The sequence below is a fragment of the Corylus avellana genome, chromosome 4, assembly GCF_965113065.1.
Source record: "Corylus avellana chromosome 4, dhCorAvel1.hap1.2, whole genome shotgun sequence".
NCBI lineage: Eukaryota > Viridiplantae > Streptophyta > Magnoliopsida > Fagales > Betulaceae > Corylus > Corylus avellana.
This window is the reverse complement of record NC_142493.1, coordinates 8,610,194-8,627,991: the sequence shown is the minus strand read 5'-3', so window position 1 is coordinate 8,627,991 and position 17,798 is coordinate 8,610,194. Positions and strand designations below refer to the sequence as shown.

General features: G+C 39.7%; 1 protein-coding gene across 3 annotated transcripts in view; it reads left to right on the top strand.

The window, feature by feature from the left end:
• The first annotated feature begins 982 nt into the window (after window positions 1–982).
• Window positions 983–17,798, top strand: part of LOC132177614 (MADS-box protein SVP) — a 41,969-nt gene continuing 25,153 nt past the window's right edge. For all 3 annotated transcript variants that reach the window (XM_088515148.1, XM_088515149.1, XM_088515150.1), the window contains exons 1-2: window positions 983–1,367; window positions 1,727–1,938. In XM_088515148.1, coding sequence (XP_088371274.1) covers window positions 1,757–1,938 — 182 coding nt within the window. In that variant the 5' untranslated portion in view covers window positions 983–1,367; window positions 1,727–1,756. The remainder of the gene's footprint in view (window positions 1,368–1,726; window positions 1,939–17,798) is intronic.

The following is a 17,798-nucleotide window of genomic DNA, read 5'->3' as shown; positions in this document are numbered from 1 at the left end:
AATTGACCTTTGAATTTGAATCTATTCAAACTGATTAGAGCTCAATTATATAAATTTTTCGTGTCGAATTTAAAAATTATAGCAAAATTACCAATCATAAATTTTGATAAAAGTTTGTCTAGAAAAGCTAGTTCAATGAGAATGTTCTAATAATATAAAATAAAAAGGTTAAAAGTATTTATATGATTTTCTTAAGATATATGTATGTGTAAATAATTATATATACATACCATTGAGGTGTGTTTGACAAAGAGCTTGAAAAAGAAAGTATACTAGAATTATAGTAGATTTAATTGATGTGAGAAACAAAAGTAAAAATGTTTTGTATAAAAAAGTAAAAAAATAAAATAAAAATAGTAATAAAAAAGTGATTGATGTGATGTAAAAAGTAAGAATATTAAGGTTAATTTTTTTAAAATTTTTTTAGGTATTTGGGTCCAGTTCGGTCCACTTCTTTCCCAAACACACCCCTAGTGTTCTACTACGTACCCTAAACAGTATTTATCTTATTTTTTCAAAAATATTAATATCAAAATATGTTCAAATTTTATATCACATCATTTACTTTTTATTATTATTCAAATAAAAAAATTATTATAAAATAATTTTATTTTAAAAAAATTTTAATATAATTTTTTTACTTTTCTATACTCATTATTATTATTTTTATTGAAAATGCATAAACAGAATTGTGGTGACGTGACGGGTACGAGGGTACAGAGATGTCATAATTTCTGTCCAACGATGCAGCGTGGCAATCTGTACGGAAAGAACCTCAACATATAAAAAAACAATAAAAACCATGCACTCCTTTTTTAATCTGAGCCACTGGTCCACAACCACAATGAATGCATCCCCAAACTTAATTTGAAATTGCAGATGACCTGACTACCCCTCTGCTTGACCAAAAAAGGAACATGAATTTTCTTTATTTAGATGCTTATATTAATAATAAAAAAAAAAAGTATCTCATTCATTCTCTTTTCTCTTTTCTCTTTTCTCTCTCTCTCTCTCTCCCTATCTTAAAGCTTTTTGTGGCAAGTGTGGGATGTCAACAGCCCTTCAAACGACAAGAAAGGAAAGAAGGCAGTGAAGCTAGAACAGTAGGGTTCATCAATGATTCTTCGATCTCCTTCTTCACCCCCACAGTGTTTCTGCAAACTAGGGTTGGTTGGTTAGAGATTGTTGGCCTAATTTGGAAAATTCCCCATCTTTCTTTTTTTCCTTTGTTCTTACTCTCTACATACCACTCTCTCTCTTTCTCTCTCTCCCTCTCTCTCTCTCCACATTTTCCATATATAGAATGCTTACTAATCACTAGAAGACTGGTGGAAGATCTGCAAGATTAGTCGATTGTTGTCTGAAGGGTAGGTTAAATTTCAGCTTATGTTTCATATTTTTCCTTCTTTTTTTTTTTTTTTTTTTTTTTTTTTTTTTCTGTTTTTGTTTTTTTGTAGAGAGCAAGTGTAGGTTGAAAGAACTTTCTTCTTTATATATATATACTCTTTCTCTTTGTGAAAAAAACTGGTTTTCAGTTGACTTTCTATATTTTTCATGTATAGGAGTTTGAATTTGCTGTCTCTGAGGTACTGGTTTGACCTGATTCTTGGATTAAAACATTTGTGAAGCATATTTATTCCTCTTTTAATTTGTACGAGTAAAGTTTTGATTTCTCTTCCTAGAATTACTAGTTGGGGCTGATAATTTTGATTGGTTTTATGTAAAGGGTCGGATCATTTTTTAGTTTCTCTCAAAAATGACGAGGAGGAAAATCCAGATCAAAAAGATTGACAACACAACGGCAAGGCAGGTGACTTTCTCTAAGAGGAGGAGGGGGCTGTTTAAGAAGGCTATGGAGCTCTCAACTCTCTGCGATGCTGAAATTGCTCTCATTGTCTTTTCTTCTACTGGAAAGCTCTTTCACTACGCCAGCTCAAGGTTTCTCTCTCTCTCTCTCTCTCTCTCTCTCTCTCTCTCTCTCTCTCTCGCATCTTTCTAATTAGAGAAACATATAGTTTTTCTACTTATAGTAAAGTATATGTCGCTGTCTATCTATACCTTCAGATCGTTTTATTCATGCATTCTCCAATAGTTTTATCATTTCTTGAGAGCAAGAGAGGGAATATGAGAAATCCAAAAGCTCAAAACAAAGACCCAAATTAAACAATAGAAGAATGAGCAAACCTAAAGAGTGACTGAAAAAATGTACCAGGATACATCAAATAAAGAAGAAAAAAAAAGAAAAAAAAGAAGAAGAAGTACTACGGAGTCTTTTCCTTTCTGCAAAGCACAATTTTCAAGTTTACTCGAGAAAAAAGAGAAGTTAATATCACCTTGATGGGTTTAATATGTCGCTGCTACTTATTTTGTAGTACTTGCGTTTACTTATTGTAAATTTAGCTTTAATTAGGAGTTTCAATGTTTCCTTTCATTCCTAACGAGCTTTGTGGTTTTGTACTTTTATTGTCCTCCAACAATAAAATATGTTGGCAGCATTCCTTTAAGGATGTCTTCATAAAATATAGCGTATACCCAAATGAACGATATGGTGCACTAATTTAGGAACGTACTTTTTGGTTTAAAGCAGTTGATATAGAAGTGCAAATTAATTAAGCACATGAATGATATGATGCACTAATTAATTTAGGAATTAACATACGTATTTTGGGATTATATCATTTGATTTAGAAGACAATTAATTTGTTATCATGAAGCCACAAAATTGTCTTGTCTTGTTGATATCATTTGATTTAGAAGTGGAATTATAGTACATTGTAATTAGTTTCTTCTTCAGGTATAATCCTTTTCCACATGTTAATATCAACTCGGTGGTAATCTTATTATACTAACTAATAAAATCTATAGACTTGGAATTTATAATGCAATTTTTTGAGTGATGTGATGTAAATGAGAGAGCTAGAAAGATTCTTTATAGTCTATATATAAATACCAATGTAAGCAAGTCATTTTGATCAAGTTGAAATCAAAGTTGTCTTAGTTCACCAATTTTCAACGTTTCAGCCATTCCAAAAATTTGTGATTTTTGGGGTGTTTGAACTCATATGTATAGATAATGTTAAGCTCTAGGGGAAAATGCATTTTACCCCCTTGAAGTTTCAGGGGTTTTTCAATTTGAACCCCAAAGTTTAAAAATTGGCAATGTACCCCCCTGAAGTTTCAAAAAGTTTCAATTTCAACCTTCCGTTAATATTTTCCGTCTAAATGGATGGAAGTTGTCCCACGTGCACCTCACGTGACATATAAGCCATTTTCTTCCAATTTTGCCCTCAATCCAGATATCAAAATTACAAGATTACCCTAAAGGCTTTTCTTCAAGCTATGCATTTTCCCTCCCATTCGCACATTATACTGAGCTGCAAGCTATGCATTTTCCCCTTTATTTTACGTTAACTCCCATTATTCAGAAGACATATAAATAGTTATTCCCCTCATTTTTCTCTACAAGTATAATCATTTCGAAGAAATGAGACTGCAAAACAGGGGCAATATTTAAACTGTTTATGGACCCAACTACGCCTAAAACTGCAACTAATCAAACCCGATCTGCAAGCTCCACCACCCCATGATCTTTTTCAGAGCTACCAATACCTTCATTTTTCTGGATCTCGAGAGGCTTATATGTATACAATTTGGCGCAGCACAAGTAGCAAATAAAATTAGCGACTTGCAGCAACGTGAGCAACCAATAAAAGTACTCAATTTCCCCCTGCTTAGGTTGTCGTTTCTAAGCCAGTTTGATCCATCTGGCTTAGCACTAAACTTGTGCACCATGGAAACAAGAAGTGAGCTTAGATAATTCCCAAATGAAATTGCCAGCTAGAAAAGCGCCATGGCACTGCTTCTCATGCTTTCTGGAGGCTAGTCGTAGAAAAACTTGAGATGCCCATTGGACATGAAAGCTTCAGCCACCCCATAAAGGCTATACTGCGGCACAAGCCAGAAGACAGATATGGGGATGGTGGAATGCGGGTGATCAATGAGCCCGTGTGCTAAAGCTGCGTTTTTGCGCTTCACTTCCATGAACCCGGCGACTAGAGTGGCTAATATGGAGATGACAAATCCGATTCCCATCCGGTGCAGAGCTCCCACCCCCAACCAAACCAATCCCCATTGCCGCTCCTTCACTGTAACAATCGCTTCCTTTACCTCCCATTCTCTCTCTCTGCAAGCAAAGCAGCAATAATGAAAAATAGGCTTCCCTTCTCAACCAATATCTTCTTCTTCTACGTCATCGTTTATCTTGGGATATGTACAAAGCTCACACTCTCTTTTGAAGAACCTGATAGTTATAACGTGGATAACCACGTAAATTTCCATGCTTCCACTGCATGCGGACTAACCGCCTCTGCCTTTAGGCGGAAGGGGAAGAAAGACATATCAAAAACCTCTTGCCACGTCAAACAACGGTGGATTACCATGCCACGTGTAGGACTCTAGTACTTGGATGTCCGCTTGGTAGCTATACAAGGCCTGGAAGGAAACATACTTAAAAAAGAAACATTCTGCTCGCTTGTGGAAAGCAAATCCTCCAGTTTTGAGGTGCTGAAAATGGATACAAAGGGACAAGGTTCTGCTATTTGCAGCAACACCTACGATTATCCTGCTCCCTGCCCTGGCAGCGTAGCTTGCAGGTCAGTGGACCGATGCTTTCTTCTTGATGATTTGGTTCTAAGGGATAAAGTTTCCAGTCGAAGCACATGGTCCAAGAAAATCACATTCATACCAACAACAACATTATTTTACCTGAAAACTAATAATCTTTCTCAGACATGTAAATAATGACACTCTATAATTCCTAGCACATGATCCATTGATGACAAAGAATCACTCTGTTTTCGGTTGTAGAAACAGGGCAGAACAGATTAGTTTATCGTGAACCTGCATGTGAACCTCTACCCCCAGTTTTGCCATGTTGGTGATATAATGGCAGTCTCCTTGGGAGCTTCACAGTGGAGTGGTACTGTATTTTGAGCTAAAGAGGAGGAGGAAGGTGAAAAGAAAGGTGGGTGTTGAAAGAGTAGGCGTGAAGAAGAAGAAGAAGAAGAAAGAACTGGCCGGTACTGCAATCAAGAAAAAAAAAAAAAAATTTGAGGGTGAAATTGGAAGAAAATGGCTTAATATGTCACGCGAGGTGCACGTGGGACAACTTCCATCCATTTAGACGGAAAATATTAACGGAAGGTTGAAATTGAAACTTTTTGAAACTTCAGGGGGGTACATTGCCAATTTTTAAACTTTGGGGTTCAAATTGAAAAACCCCTGAAACTTCAGGGGGGTAAAATGCATTTTCCCCTAAGCTCTATTTAATACTATAGCCAACAGGAAATATGTTTAGCTTGATTTCCCGCCCCTACTTCAACAGATCACACAATTCTATGTACTCTAAGTTGGGTTCAACTTTAACACAACACAAAGCAAAGTGTTAGCAATTTAATTAGGCAAATTCCAGTGCATGAACATCCCCTTTCTGAATCTAGCTCTCTATATTTTCCTTCAATATGGGTGACAAATGCAGCTTGATTCCTCTTCAGTTAGTGTGCGGGCATTCAATTAGAGTAGAAGGATTTTTTTTTTGTTCTTTAGATAGAGTGGTGATGCCATTCAATTGGAGTAGGATTTTCCTACTGTGATGATATGCATAGATATAAGGGAAAGCACAACTACGAGTCGAAGCAGTAAACAATCTAGCTCAAATTGTGAGGGAGATTAGCTTTTCTGCTCTAGAATCAATCCTATGTGACTCCATGCATATAACTCCCACGTAGCTCCCACATGCAAAATAAATCTCATGTAACTCCTACATGCTTGAAAAACCAAAAGACACAAACTCTTCAAGACGCTTAACTTACAAGAATATGAAATTATTGGAATTAAGTTTAGTATTCAATACCCTCTTTAAACATAATTTCTAGTGAGTCCAAGTAACGCTTGCTAAAAGTATCATCCTTGAGAGGCTTAGTGAAAATGTCCGCAACTTGATCCTAAGTCTTCACAAACTTGAGTTGTACCTCCTTCTTGACAATACATTCTCTAAGAAAATGATATCTTGTGTCAATGTGTTTACTTTGATCATGAAATATTGGATTCTTGAGTTGTTGCTTTCTTGAAATCTTCAAACATGTTTGGTTGTTGCCTGTAAAAATCAAGCCATCTACATACAAGCAAACAATCTAAATATTTTCATTCTCACGCACCTTAGCATAGAGAGCATATTCATGAGGGCATTTGGCGAATCGATTCTCTTAAAAAGTATTTATCAATTCAACTATTCCATGCCCTTGGTGCTTGTTTTAAGCCATAAGCCATAATACACATTTTTTAATTTCAAGACTTTCTCCTCATGCCTCTTGATGACATAACCCATAGGTGATTCAACATAAATTTTCTCCTCAAGAATTCCATTCAAGAAAGCGGATTGTCAATCCATTTGATAAATCCTTAATTTATTTTGAGTTGCAAGAGAAATGACCATTCTTATGGTTTCCAAACGTGCAATAGCAGCAAAAATTTCACCATAATCGATGATGGGTTGTTGAATATATCCCTATGGGCTTTGCCACATCAACCATGGCTCGGGCTAGGTTCTTTACCACGTCAACCACGACACAGTCGGCGAATAGGATTGGGAATGATAGTTCATCTTGAAGGTTCTTTTCCTTTCTAAGGGATTGGGTGGGGGGACTTTGATGATTGCCCTTCAACCCACGCAGGTGGTTGCGTGGGTGGGGATCTCTTATGACCCAACCTAGCAGAGGGGGGCTTAGCCACACAACTATCTCCGTTGGGTTGGGGTTTCCCACAAGCCATGTAACGCTTCCGAAATTAATTAACTAGCAATTATCTAAGTACGACTCCCTAGTAAATAAGTTTTGAGCGATCTCTTACTCCTAAAACTCTTAGGAAAAACAGTGAAAATAAAATACTTACATATCATAAGATAGCCAATTCTAATAAAACCAATAAAATAGTAAGTATCAAAAAACAAAAATTACGAATCCCTAAAAGAACTCAATTAATGTAATAACTGTTTGTAAGTAAGGTAAAATGACCAAAATAACTCTTAAAAACAAGTAAAAATGCATGGAAAAACACCCTAGCTTTCATCTAGTTTTGCCAAATTTCATTTGGTACGTTGAAATGAGATGCACAGTTTGAGTTCAATTGGAATGGACTTGAGAGCCATTTGAACGAGGATGTCAAAGCTTGACTTCTAACCGCTTCGACACTTCCATATCAGTTGAGGTGGTCTTTGCATGGTTAAATAGGGTCACATAGTTGTGAAATAATATAATTGTCTTTTGATTCCAAAATGAGCATAGCAAGATTTCTTATCAATGTGATTTGTTTATGAAATACACGTTTTGACCCGAAACAACACCTAGAGGGGGAGTGAATAAGAATTATATAGAAATTATTATCACTAACAATTAATCTAATAATATACCACATGCATATAATAATCAAAATTGAACACATTCAATAAACAATTTTTGAATAATTTATGGGTAACCAAACTTAGGAAATCAATCCACTATAGAAGAATAAGAGATTACAAGTTCACACTTACAAAACCTTTATAGTTGGCACACCTTTGTAGTACACAAGTGACTCACTTGCTCTCTATCACAATAGCACTTTCATAACCACCAGACAATTCTTATACTTGATCTCTTATGCCGGAACTCGAGCGGCTGAAGGGTTGTAATTTGTGTTTGCTGTGGGTTAGAAAAACTACAAGAAAGAATCAAGATTCAAGGCTCACAAGACAAAGAACTCTCTTGGAAGTCATGTTTAATAGTCCTTGTATAGGACAAGGTAAAATCCATTGAAGTCGTCAAGAAAACTTTAGGGTTTCATTGTTTAATAGTGACAACATTGGGATGACCTTGCTGACAAGCCAGTTAATGAAACTGCTTGGCGTCCTTTAAAACATGTCTCATTAGGACAAGTTGCTAACGACCTAGTTGACGAACCTCTCTAGAAGTCCGTTGAAATAGCTCTCGTCGGGATGCCTTGCTAACAACCTAGCTGACAATACTCTTTGAAAGTACACAAAAACACATCTCGTTAGGACGACTTGCTAGTGCCTTAGCTAACAAACCTCTCTATGTTTCAATAATCATCTCGTTAGGACCGCTTAATGACGCCTTAGCGAATGAGGCTCCTAGGGTACCACTTTGAAGCCCGCATCAAGACGCTCATTTGATGATGTTGCTGATGAGGCTCTTGGGTAGCCTTCATATGTGAGTGCCAGGATGCCATGGCTGATGAATTTGCTAACTGGTTTTGCTCTTCATAAATGCACAACACTTTGAAGGCAACCAAAACCCTAAAACTAAAGAACTTACAATTAATGTTTTGATCACTTAATACGCCAACATTAAAAACTTAACAAACTCTTCCTTTGGCAATTTGGTGACAAAATAAAGAACGAAATATATAGAACAAATTACAAACTCAAAACATAACCTAAGCCTGTTAAACCACAAAACTAAGCTAAGTTAAAAATTTGAAGTTTGAACCGGTCTTCTGAAACCATGAACAAACACGTCATAAGCATTGAGATTTGTAGATTCAAAATAATTACTCATATTTCAAAATGAATAAATTATTAAATAATGTAATATCTGAATCATTGAATCCATTCACATTACATAGATGTTTAAGAATTTTCAAGATTAAACCCAAAAAAATACATCCATGTAGCATCAACAGATTGTTTTCAAATTACATAAACATCTCAACAACAAATAGGTTTGAACTACACAAAAATGTGTTAATCTGTAGCAAAATAACAAATCATCAAAAATATTTTATGTCCCTCTATATCCAAGCAACTCTCCCCCTATATCTCACTATCCACACTCTCCTTTTTGTCACCAAATGACAAAGGGAAAACTCAAGTGGTCTCATCAGCATCCTTTGGGGCATCCTTGTGCAATACCGATTTGACATCCATCTTTATCTAGATAATTCGGTCATTGGCACCAACAAAGTTTGTTTGCAATTGCGGAAGAGGCTCATCATTCCTCACAAAAAATGTGCCTCTGGATGGGACACAGATTGGTCGTAATGATCTTGACAAAGAGTCTCATAGGGTTAGACATGTCCCCTAAGAGAAAATGAGAGATATGGTTAGGCCATGAAGGACCCTGGGGAGGAACAAACACCTCCTTCATTTGGGATTTGGATAGGAATTTTTTTTTTTTTTTGATAAGTAATGAAGTATATATCAAAAAGCGCAGAAGGACGTAACCTTAGTAAATTGGAAGTATGCAAGAAAATGCCTGAGTAGGAGAAAAAAAAGAACAAAAAAGTCATTAAAGCTAATAATGAGAGGTGGGAGCTTGCAGAACTTGTTGATTGGTTTGTTTGGTTGATTTTATTGAGTTTTTCGATGGAGAGGTGGGAGCTTGCAGAAGATTAGATGATAAGAGAGAGAGAGAAGAGAAAAAAAAAAGAAAATAAAAAAAGTACAAGTGAAAAATAATATTTTAATAATATAGGAAAATATTAAAGGAAAACTATTTTGGAGTGTATTTAGATAAAGAAGCAAAAAGTACTTTAGTTCCTCAAATTTTGAAAAAATAAAAAGAAAGCTCCTAGAAATACTGTTAGGCTCAAGTGGTATGGGAGCTTTCATTTTGATGCCTAAGATAGAGGTCACAGAAGAGGGAGTGTTCATGCTTATTTAATCGATGTTTATATAAAATTCACAAACAATTTTAAGGTAGAAATTGTTGTGAGTGCACTTGTTAGTGTTGAGTCTCACATTAAAAAAATATAAAAGAAAAGAGTAGTTTTTTTTTTTTGATAAGTAATAATGATATAAAAAGCGCAGAGGGGCGCAACCCACATACACGGGAAGTATAAAAGAGAGCGCCTAAGAGGGAGAAAAATGAAAAAGGAAATCAAAGAAACTGATCCCTATAGGAGCAAGCCAAGCGGCTGTCCAGGAATACAAAGTAAAGAAGAAGAAATGGGTCAATTCCTCTATGGTCCTAGTGGAGTTCTCAAAGCATCTAGCATTCCTTTCATTCCAAATACACCACATAAGACACAGAGGGATCATCTTCCACACTACCGCACTTCGGGACCGACCTCCCGACCACCAGCAATCGAACAAGCCCCTCACCTTGCAAGGCATGACCCAATGCAACCCAAAACGATCAAAAATAGTATGCCAAAGAATGCTCGCTGTCTAGCAATGGAGAAGAAGATGATCGACTGACTCTCCATTCTTCTTGCACATACAACACCACTCCACTATCACAAAGTTCTTCTTCCGTAGGGTGTCGTGAGTTAAAATCTTGCCTAAGGCCGCGGTCCACCCAAAAAAAGCCACTCGCATAGGCACCTTAGTACGCCAAATGCTCTTCCAAGGAAACACCTCATGATCTAAATTAGACAAGGCCTTGAAAAGTGACTTAACCTCGAACTTGCCTTTCTTAGACGATGACCATCGAATACGATCCTCAGAACCTGTGGATATCTTGCAAGAGTACAACCGGTCCAAGAAAGCAGAAATCAAATCCATCTCCCAGTCCTGTACGGGCCGCACAAAAATGACATTCCACTCGACCACCCCACTCCTCCACATGAAGTTATCCTTCACCCAAGCTTCTTTATGTCTGGCAATGTTGAACAAGGATGGGAAAGCATGCTTCAAAGCGGAATCCTCACACCAAATATCATGCCAAAAACGAACTTTCGAACCCACCCCCACCTCAAAACGGATGCCTTTGGCAAAAAAATCCCAACCTTGACGAATGTGTTTCCATAAGCCCACACCATGGGAACCCGAGACCTTCTTTGTGCACCACCCACCATCCTGATCTCCATACTTAGATTTGATAACCTTATACCACAAAGCCTCACTCTCATTCGCATATCTCCAAAGCCATTTTCCTAAGAGAGCTTGATTAAACTGATGCAACTTTCGAATGCCAAGCCCGCCGTACCGAAGGGGACGACAGACTTGATTCCAATTGACAAGATGCATCTTAGGCTCGTCTCCCATCCCTCCCCATAAGAAATCTCTTTGAACTTTCTCAAGTCTTTTGGCTACACTCATAGGGATCGGAAGCAGAGACAAAAAGTAAGTCGGTAGATTAGAGAGCGTACTCTTAATGAGGGTTAAACGACCTCCTTTAGAGAGATACATTCTCTTCCAACCTGCCATCTGACGCTCCATCTTTTCGATCACATCATTCCACATAGCTGTATCCTTATGCGCCGCCCCAAGAGGGAGACCCAAATACTTCATAGGCAAATCGGCAACACTACACCCAAGGATATCTGCTAAACCCTCAATGTTCTCCACCTCCCCAATAGCCACAATTTTAGACTTTCCAAGATTCACTCTCAAACCCGAAATAGCTTCAAAACACAAAAGAATGAGCTGCACATACCGGATTTGCTCGATCGAAGCTTCACAAAAAATCAAGGTGTCATCAGCAAATAAAGAGTGAGAGACCACCAACTCCGATAAAACCCTATTTCCCACCGAGAAGCCAGTCAAAAAGCCTAAGTCAACCGTCGCATTCACCATCTTACTCAATGCCTCCATAACAAGCACAAAAAGTAACGGAGAAAGCGGGTCCCCTTGCCGAATTCCCCTCGAGCTATTAAAGAAGCCTTCCGGAGAACCATTCACAAGAATGGAAAATCTTACCGACGTAATACACCACTCTATCCAAGCCCTCCACCTCTCGCCAAAACCACATCTATGCAACAAATACAACACAAAGTCCCAATTAACATGGTCGTACGCCTTCTCCAAATCTAATTTGCAAAGAACACCTGGCACCCCTGACTTCATACAACTATCCACACATTCATTTGCAATAAGAATCGAATCTAGGATTTGACGACCCCCAATAAAAGCATTTTGAGAGTAGGATATGATCTTACCCAACACAGTTCTCATCCTGTTGGCAAGAACCTTAGATACAATTTTGTACACCCCTCCCACCAAGCTAATGGGCCGAAAGTCCTTCATCTCCACCGCTTCCGCCTTTTTTGGGATCAAGGAAATAAAAGTTGCATTCAAGCTTTTCTCCAGCTGTCGTCTACAATGGAACTCGGCAAAAACAGCCATAACATCATTCTTAATAACACCCCAACAAGCTTGAAAAAAAGCCATGGAGATGGAGAAGCCATCCGGACCTGGAGCCTTATCACCATCCATACCTTTAACCACCTCCCAAACTTCCTTTTCCTCAAAATCTCTTTCTAACCACCTTTTATCCTCCTCATCAATGGACAAAAAAGGCTGGTTGTCCATTCTAGGTCGCCACGTGCTTTGTTCCGAATATAAGCTTTGATAATACCTCACAATGTGATCTTTTACCTCAGCCAGATCATCGGATAAAACGCCGTTAATACGAAGCACTTCCACACGATTAAACCTGCGATGAGAGTTAGCCATTTTATGAAAGAAACGAGTATTGCGGTCCCCCTCCTTGAGCCACAAAGCTCTCGATTTTTGGCGCCAATGAATTTCTTCACACAATAAGGTGTTCTCCAAATCTTTCACCATATCCGCCTTTTGGGCCTTCTCCTCTTGGGCTAAGCCCCTTACCTCTGCCAACTCATCCAACTCCTGAATACCTCCCAACAACTCTTTTTTCTTCCTCCCAATGTCCCCAAACACCTCCTCATTCCACTTTTTCAAATCCAATTAAGGGATTTCAACTTCTTAGCTAGCACAAAACTAGGTAAACCCTCCACCGAATAAGACCCCCACCAAGACCTAACCTTGTCAACAAAACCTTCAGCTTTAAGCCACATATTTTCAAATCTAAAGCATTTATTACCTCCGCAAGGAGCCCCGCAATCCAATAGTAAAGGGAAGTGATCGGAAATCAAGCGCTGAAGTCTTCTTTGTGACATTGCAAGGAAATGATCTTCCCAATCCGAGGATCAAGAATCGGTCAATCCTAGACCAACTCTCATTTTCTTGATTATTAGACCACGTAAATTGACCCCCCATCATGGGCATGTCCACCAAGTTGTTCTCTGAGATGAAGTCCGAAAAATCCATCATGCTAGTGGAATAGTAAGAAACACTGGAACGCTCACTAGGAAACCGAACAATATTAAAATCCCCTCCAAGACACCAAGGAACCTCCCACACATTCATCAAACCCGCCAGTTCTTCCCAAAGGGCCCTTCTTTCCCCATCCTCATTCGGACCATACACTCCCCCAAAAGCCCACTTCCAATTGTCCTCCACATTTTGAAAAGAGCATGCCAAGGAGAAAAGCCCCACACAATCCTCCTTACACTCCACCACCCTCTTATCCCACATCAATAAAATCCCCCCTGACAAACCATTAGACCCTTTAAACTTCCACCCCACATGTTGACCTCCCCAAAGACTATGAACCACCTCTCGGGAAATAACCTCCATCTTAGTCTCAATTAAACACACAATATCTACACTCCATTCTTTCAAAAGACCCCTAATACGCAACCTTTTCTTAAGGGCATTCAACCCTCTCACATTCCATGCTACGATATTAAGCTTCATTGATCCACCAATGTGCCCCTCTCACACTCCTTGAGCTCCTTAATTCCTGTTGGGGCTGGAACATAGGCTGAGATGCCTCCCAAAACAGAATCACCCTGCATTCTAGAAGCTTCAATAGAGTTGAATAAAAACTCCAAATCCCTTTTCTTCCCTCCATCAGTTATGCCAATTTTAGGGCAAAAATTGAGACAATTATTAACTACCCAGCTGGAAGAAATCATCCCTGGCCCCAAGTATTCCAGCCCAGCTGTCTCTGAGGTACTATCCTCTTCCAAACCAGAACCAGGCCCAATAGGCACCATTGCCGGCATACATTCCACTCCTTTCTCTCCAACAAGAACCTGCTAACTCAGACTGCTTGTCTCCCCCTGACAAAACTCCTGCAAACAGCCCCCCCTACCATTCCTATATTCGAATGAGAGAGTATCTCCACCGGAAACTGGACTGATCCCTCATCCGTACCTGCCCCAGCAGCTCCAGGCCCCACATGACAAATCGGCGACCTCTGAGGATTTTCCGACAAAAATTGCGTCTCCGGCACCCTCTGGGTTGATTCTGGCATCGACCCCAAAATCCCTTTCCCCTGCCAACAAGCCACAACCGAGACTTCTAACGAGCCTATCGCGACCTCGTCCCCTTTTTGCGACCCAAACCTCCTCCTTCTATAAGTCAACACCTCCTTACCCTTACCGGCAGACTGAAATTCCCTCGCCGGGATAGTACAGACCCTGTTGCGTGGCTTCTCTCTGGCCATAGTCCCGTCGTACACCCACGCAGAGTTGCCGAAGACCTCTGTGGGTATATTTTTTTCCGCTGATCCAACCCCCCCTCCCGCAGATAGAGCCTTCTCAGCCAGCGTTGACGAGGTCTCCGATTGTTCCATGCGAGGTCTCGATTCTGTCGAGTTTTTCTCAACCTCCTCCCTGGATTCCACCTCAGCTGAAAGAGAAGCTTCTTTCGGTCCAGCTCTCCCTAGGCTATTGAGATAGCCCGCTCCTGAGCCCAGCATCCCTTTGGGCTTAAAAACTACTTTTTTATTCACCTTTATCCAGCTGTTGGGCGTTGTGTCTTTACTCCCCAGCCCATACTTTTCCTTCCTTCTCCAGGCAGAAACTCGCTGGTGGCCTCTAACTTTCTTATCCCCCTGCCCAAGCCCATTTCCCTCCACCTGTTTGATCACCTTGTCTAGTTTCATCAGCCCCACGTCACACTCCTGTTTCAGACGGCACAACGTCTCCCTAACATTGAGGAGCTTGAGACTTACTGCAGAGTAGGTCTGCCCAGCATGGTTCACCTCTCCCTCCCGTCCCTTCAATTGCTCAGAATCTGACGTCGACTCCTTCTGCATTGCCAGCGTTGACTTACGACTCACCGGAGCTCCTATCGACTCCCCCACGCGGCCTCCGTTCATGAAGCCTCGTCTGCCAGACTCAACCAGAACTTTCTCAGACCTCGCCGGCAAGGACACCTTCGTCGGAACCACCCCAGAAACATCAAGAGCCCTCACCAAATCATGGGTCTTCGGCAGAAACGCCGCTTTGTTGCCATATTCTTGAGATTGCTGTTTCATGCAACCAGAATCACCTTTCGGCCCCCTATTCACCCTGACATATGGTTCTTGGAAGGAATTGCATCGTTCCTTAGTTAACTTCGATGACAATCTCAGTGTCTCCGCATAGCTCCTTTTTTCCTTCGTCTCCTTTTCTCTCCTTTCTTCCCTGAGTACTCGGTGCTCACTGGTCACATGAGACTCACAGAGAGACGAGTTTGCCACTCGCATTTCCTTGACGAAACGATCCCACCCCAACCCACGACGCCCTTCAGGAATGATGATCGATCCGCACCTCCTTCTTCCATCAAATTCTTCCACCGTCAGAAAGCATCCATGCCTATTAGAGCATTTCTGAGCTATTATCCTAGGATATCCAGCTCTGGATTGATCCCAAAAAACTTCTGAATTCTTCACTGCCACCAAATCCTCTCCTATTCGCACCATCCAAGCTAGCTCGTCCTTTTTCATGAAAATGGACCTTTTGATTCTATTACTCTAAAAAATTCTAATCCCAGCTGCCCCAACTTTGATCAAAACCTCAAACTCCTTGGACTCCATTGACCACCTTCTTGCACCAGCCATGACACCGCCTAACACTAACACAAACCAGCTCTCACGCGCCCCCACGCGCCGACACAGGCTAGAGAGAGCAAAACCAACCAGAGAGCATAGAACCCGAAAAAAGAGTAGTTAATATACCTAAGTGGACCTTAGCCCATTAAACTTGAGGGCACTTCTTATTAGTGCCCTCAAGTTTTTCCTAAAATCTTGTTGTCAGGAATCTTCTCCTTATGATTAAAACTTAGGTTGAGGATATCATTCAAACGAGCATAAAACTCGTCGAATGGCTCATCATCATTTATTTTAATCTCCTCAAACTTAGATGTCAACATCTGAAATTTGGAATTCTTTACAACCGAGTACCTTCATGGGTATCCTCTAGGATTTCCCAAGCTTCTTTGGCAATCTCATTATGAGAAATTCGCTTGAAACCCTTAGTAGACACATCCATGAAAAAATGTGTTAGAGGGATTTAGGGTTTGCATGTAAAGAAAAGAAAGAAGAGGCTGTGTTGTTTCACATAGCCCTCTCCTCTCATACTTCATATGTATATATATATAATGTAACATTGAGTACAAAGACCAAAATACCCCATATAATATTTAACCCTAATGTGCTCATCTAACATTCCCCCTCAAGCTGGAGCATATATATTATATAAGCCCAGCTTGGAACAAATAAACTCTAACTTTTTTCGACACAAGGACTTTGTAAACATATCAGATAGTTGATCTCCAGACTTCACAAATGGTGTAGATATATCTCCGCTGAGTATCTTATCTTGAACAAAGTGATAGTCAACCTCAATATGCTTAGTTCTTTTATGAAAAACAGAGTTAGACGCAATATGTATAGCAGCTTGATTGTCACAAAATAACTGGATAGGAGTAGGAGTGGTGAATCCAATCTCATGTAGGAAATGTTGTAACCACGTCAATTCACTAGCAGTATTAGACATTGCCCTGTATTCTGCCTCAACACTCGATCGTGCCACCACCGTCTGTTTCTTACTTTTCCAAGTCACCAGATTACCACCCAAGAATGTGAAATACCCAGTAGTAGATCGCCTATCTGAGAGGGAACCTGACCAATCTGTATCAGTAAACCCTTCTACCCAGAGGTGTCCATTCGGTCTATACAATATCCCAAGGCCAGGAGCTCTTTTCAAATATCGAATAATACGAGTAACAGCTTCCCAATGTAAAACTCTAGGAGCCTCCAAGAATTGACTAACAACACCAACTGCATATGAAATGTTTGGCCTAGTAATAGTGAGATAATTCAACTTTCCAACCAAACGACTATACCTACTAGGATCTTCAAATAATTCTCCTTCATCCTTTACTAATTTCTGATTAGGATCCATTGGAGTGTCAATAGGACGAGCACCCAAGAGACCTGTCTCTTTTAACAAATCAAGTGCATATTTTCTTTGAGATAAATTGATACCCTTTCGGGATCTAGCAACTTCAATCCCCAAGAAATTTCTTAGTTTTCCCAAATCTTTTATATGAAACTTCTGCTGTAAAAACAGTTTCAATCGAGCAATACCTCCTAAATCATCACATGTAATCACAATGTCATCCACATATATCACAAGAAGAATGTAGCCTGTATTTGCATGCAAGTGAAATACTAAATGATCTGTCTGACAACACTAAAGACCAAACTCCATAACGGCCTCAGAAAACTTCCCAAACCATGCCCGTGGAGATTGCTTGAGACCATACAAAGCCTTTTTTAACTTACAGACACAACTCCGATACTCCCCCTGAGCAACAAACCCAAGTGGTTGCTCTATATAAACTTCCTCATGTAAATCCCCATGTAAAAAGGCATTTTTGACATCCAACTGAAATAAGGGCCAATTAAGATTAGTAGCCAAAGAAATAAGAATACGAACGGAAGAGATTTTGGCAACAGGAGAAAATGTCTCATCATAATCAATACCATATGTCTGTGTATAACCCTTAACAACCAAACGAGCTTTCAACCGTTCAACAGAACCATCAGGATTAAACTTAACCGTGTATACCCATTTGCAACCAATAGTCTTCTTAGCAGGGGGTAATGGAACAAGTTCCCACGTACCATTTTGATGTAAGGCCTTCATTTCCAATTTCATAGCTT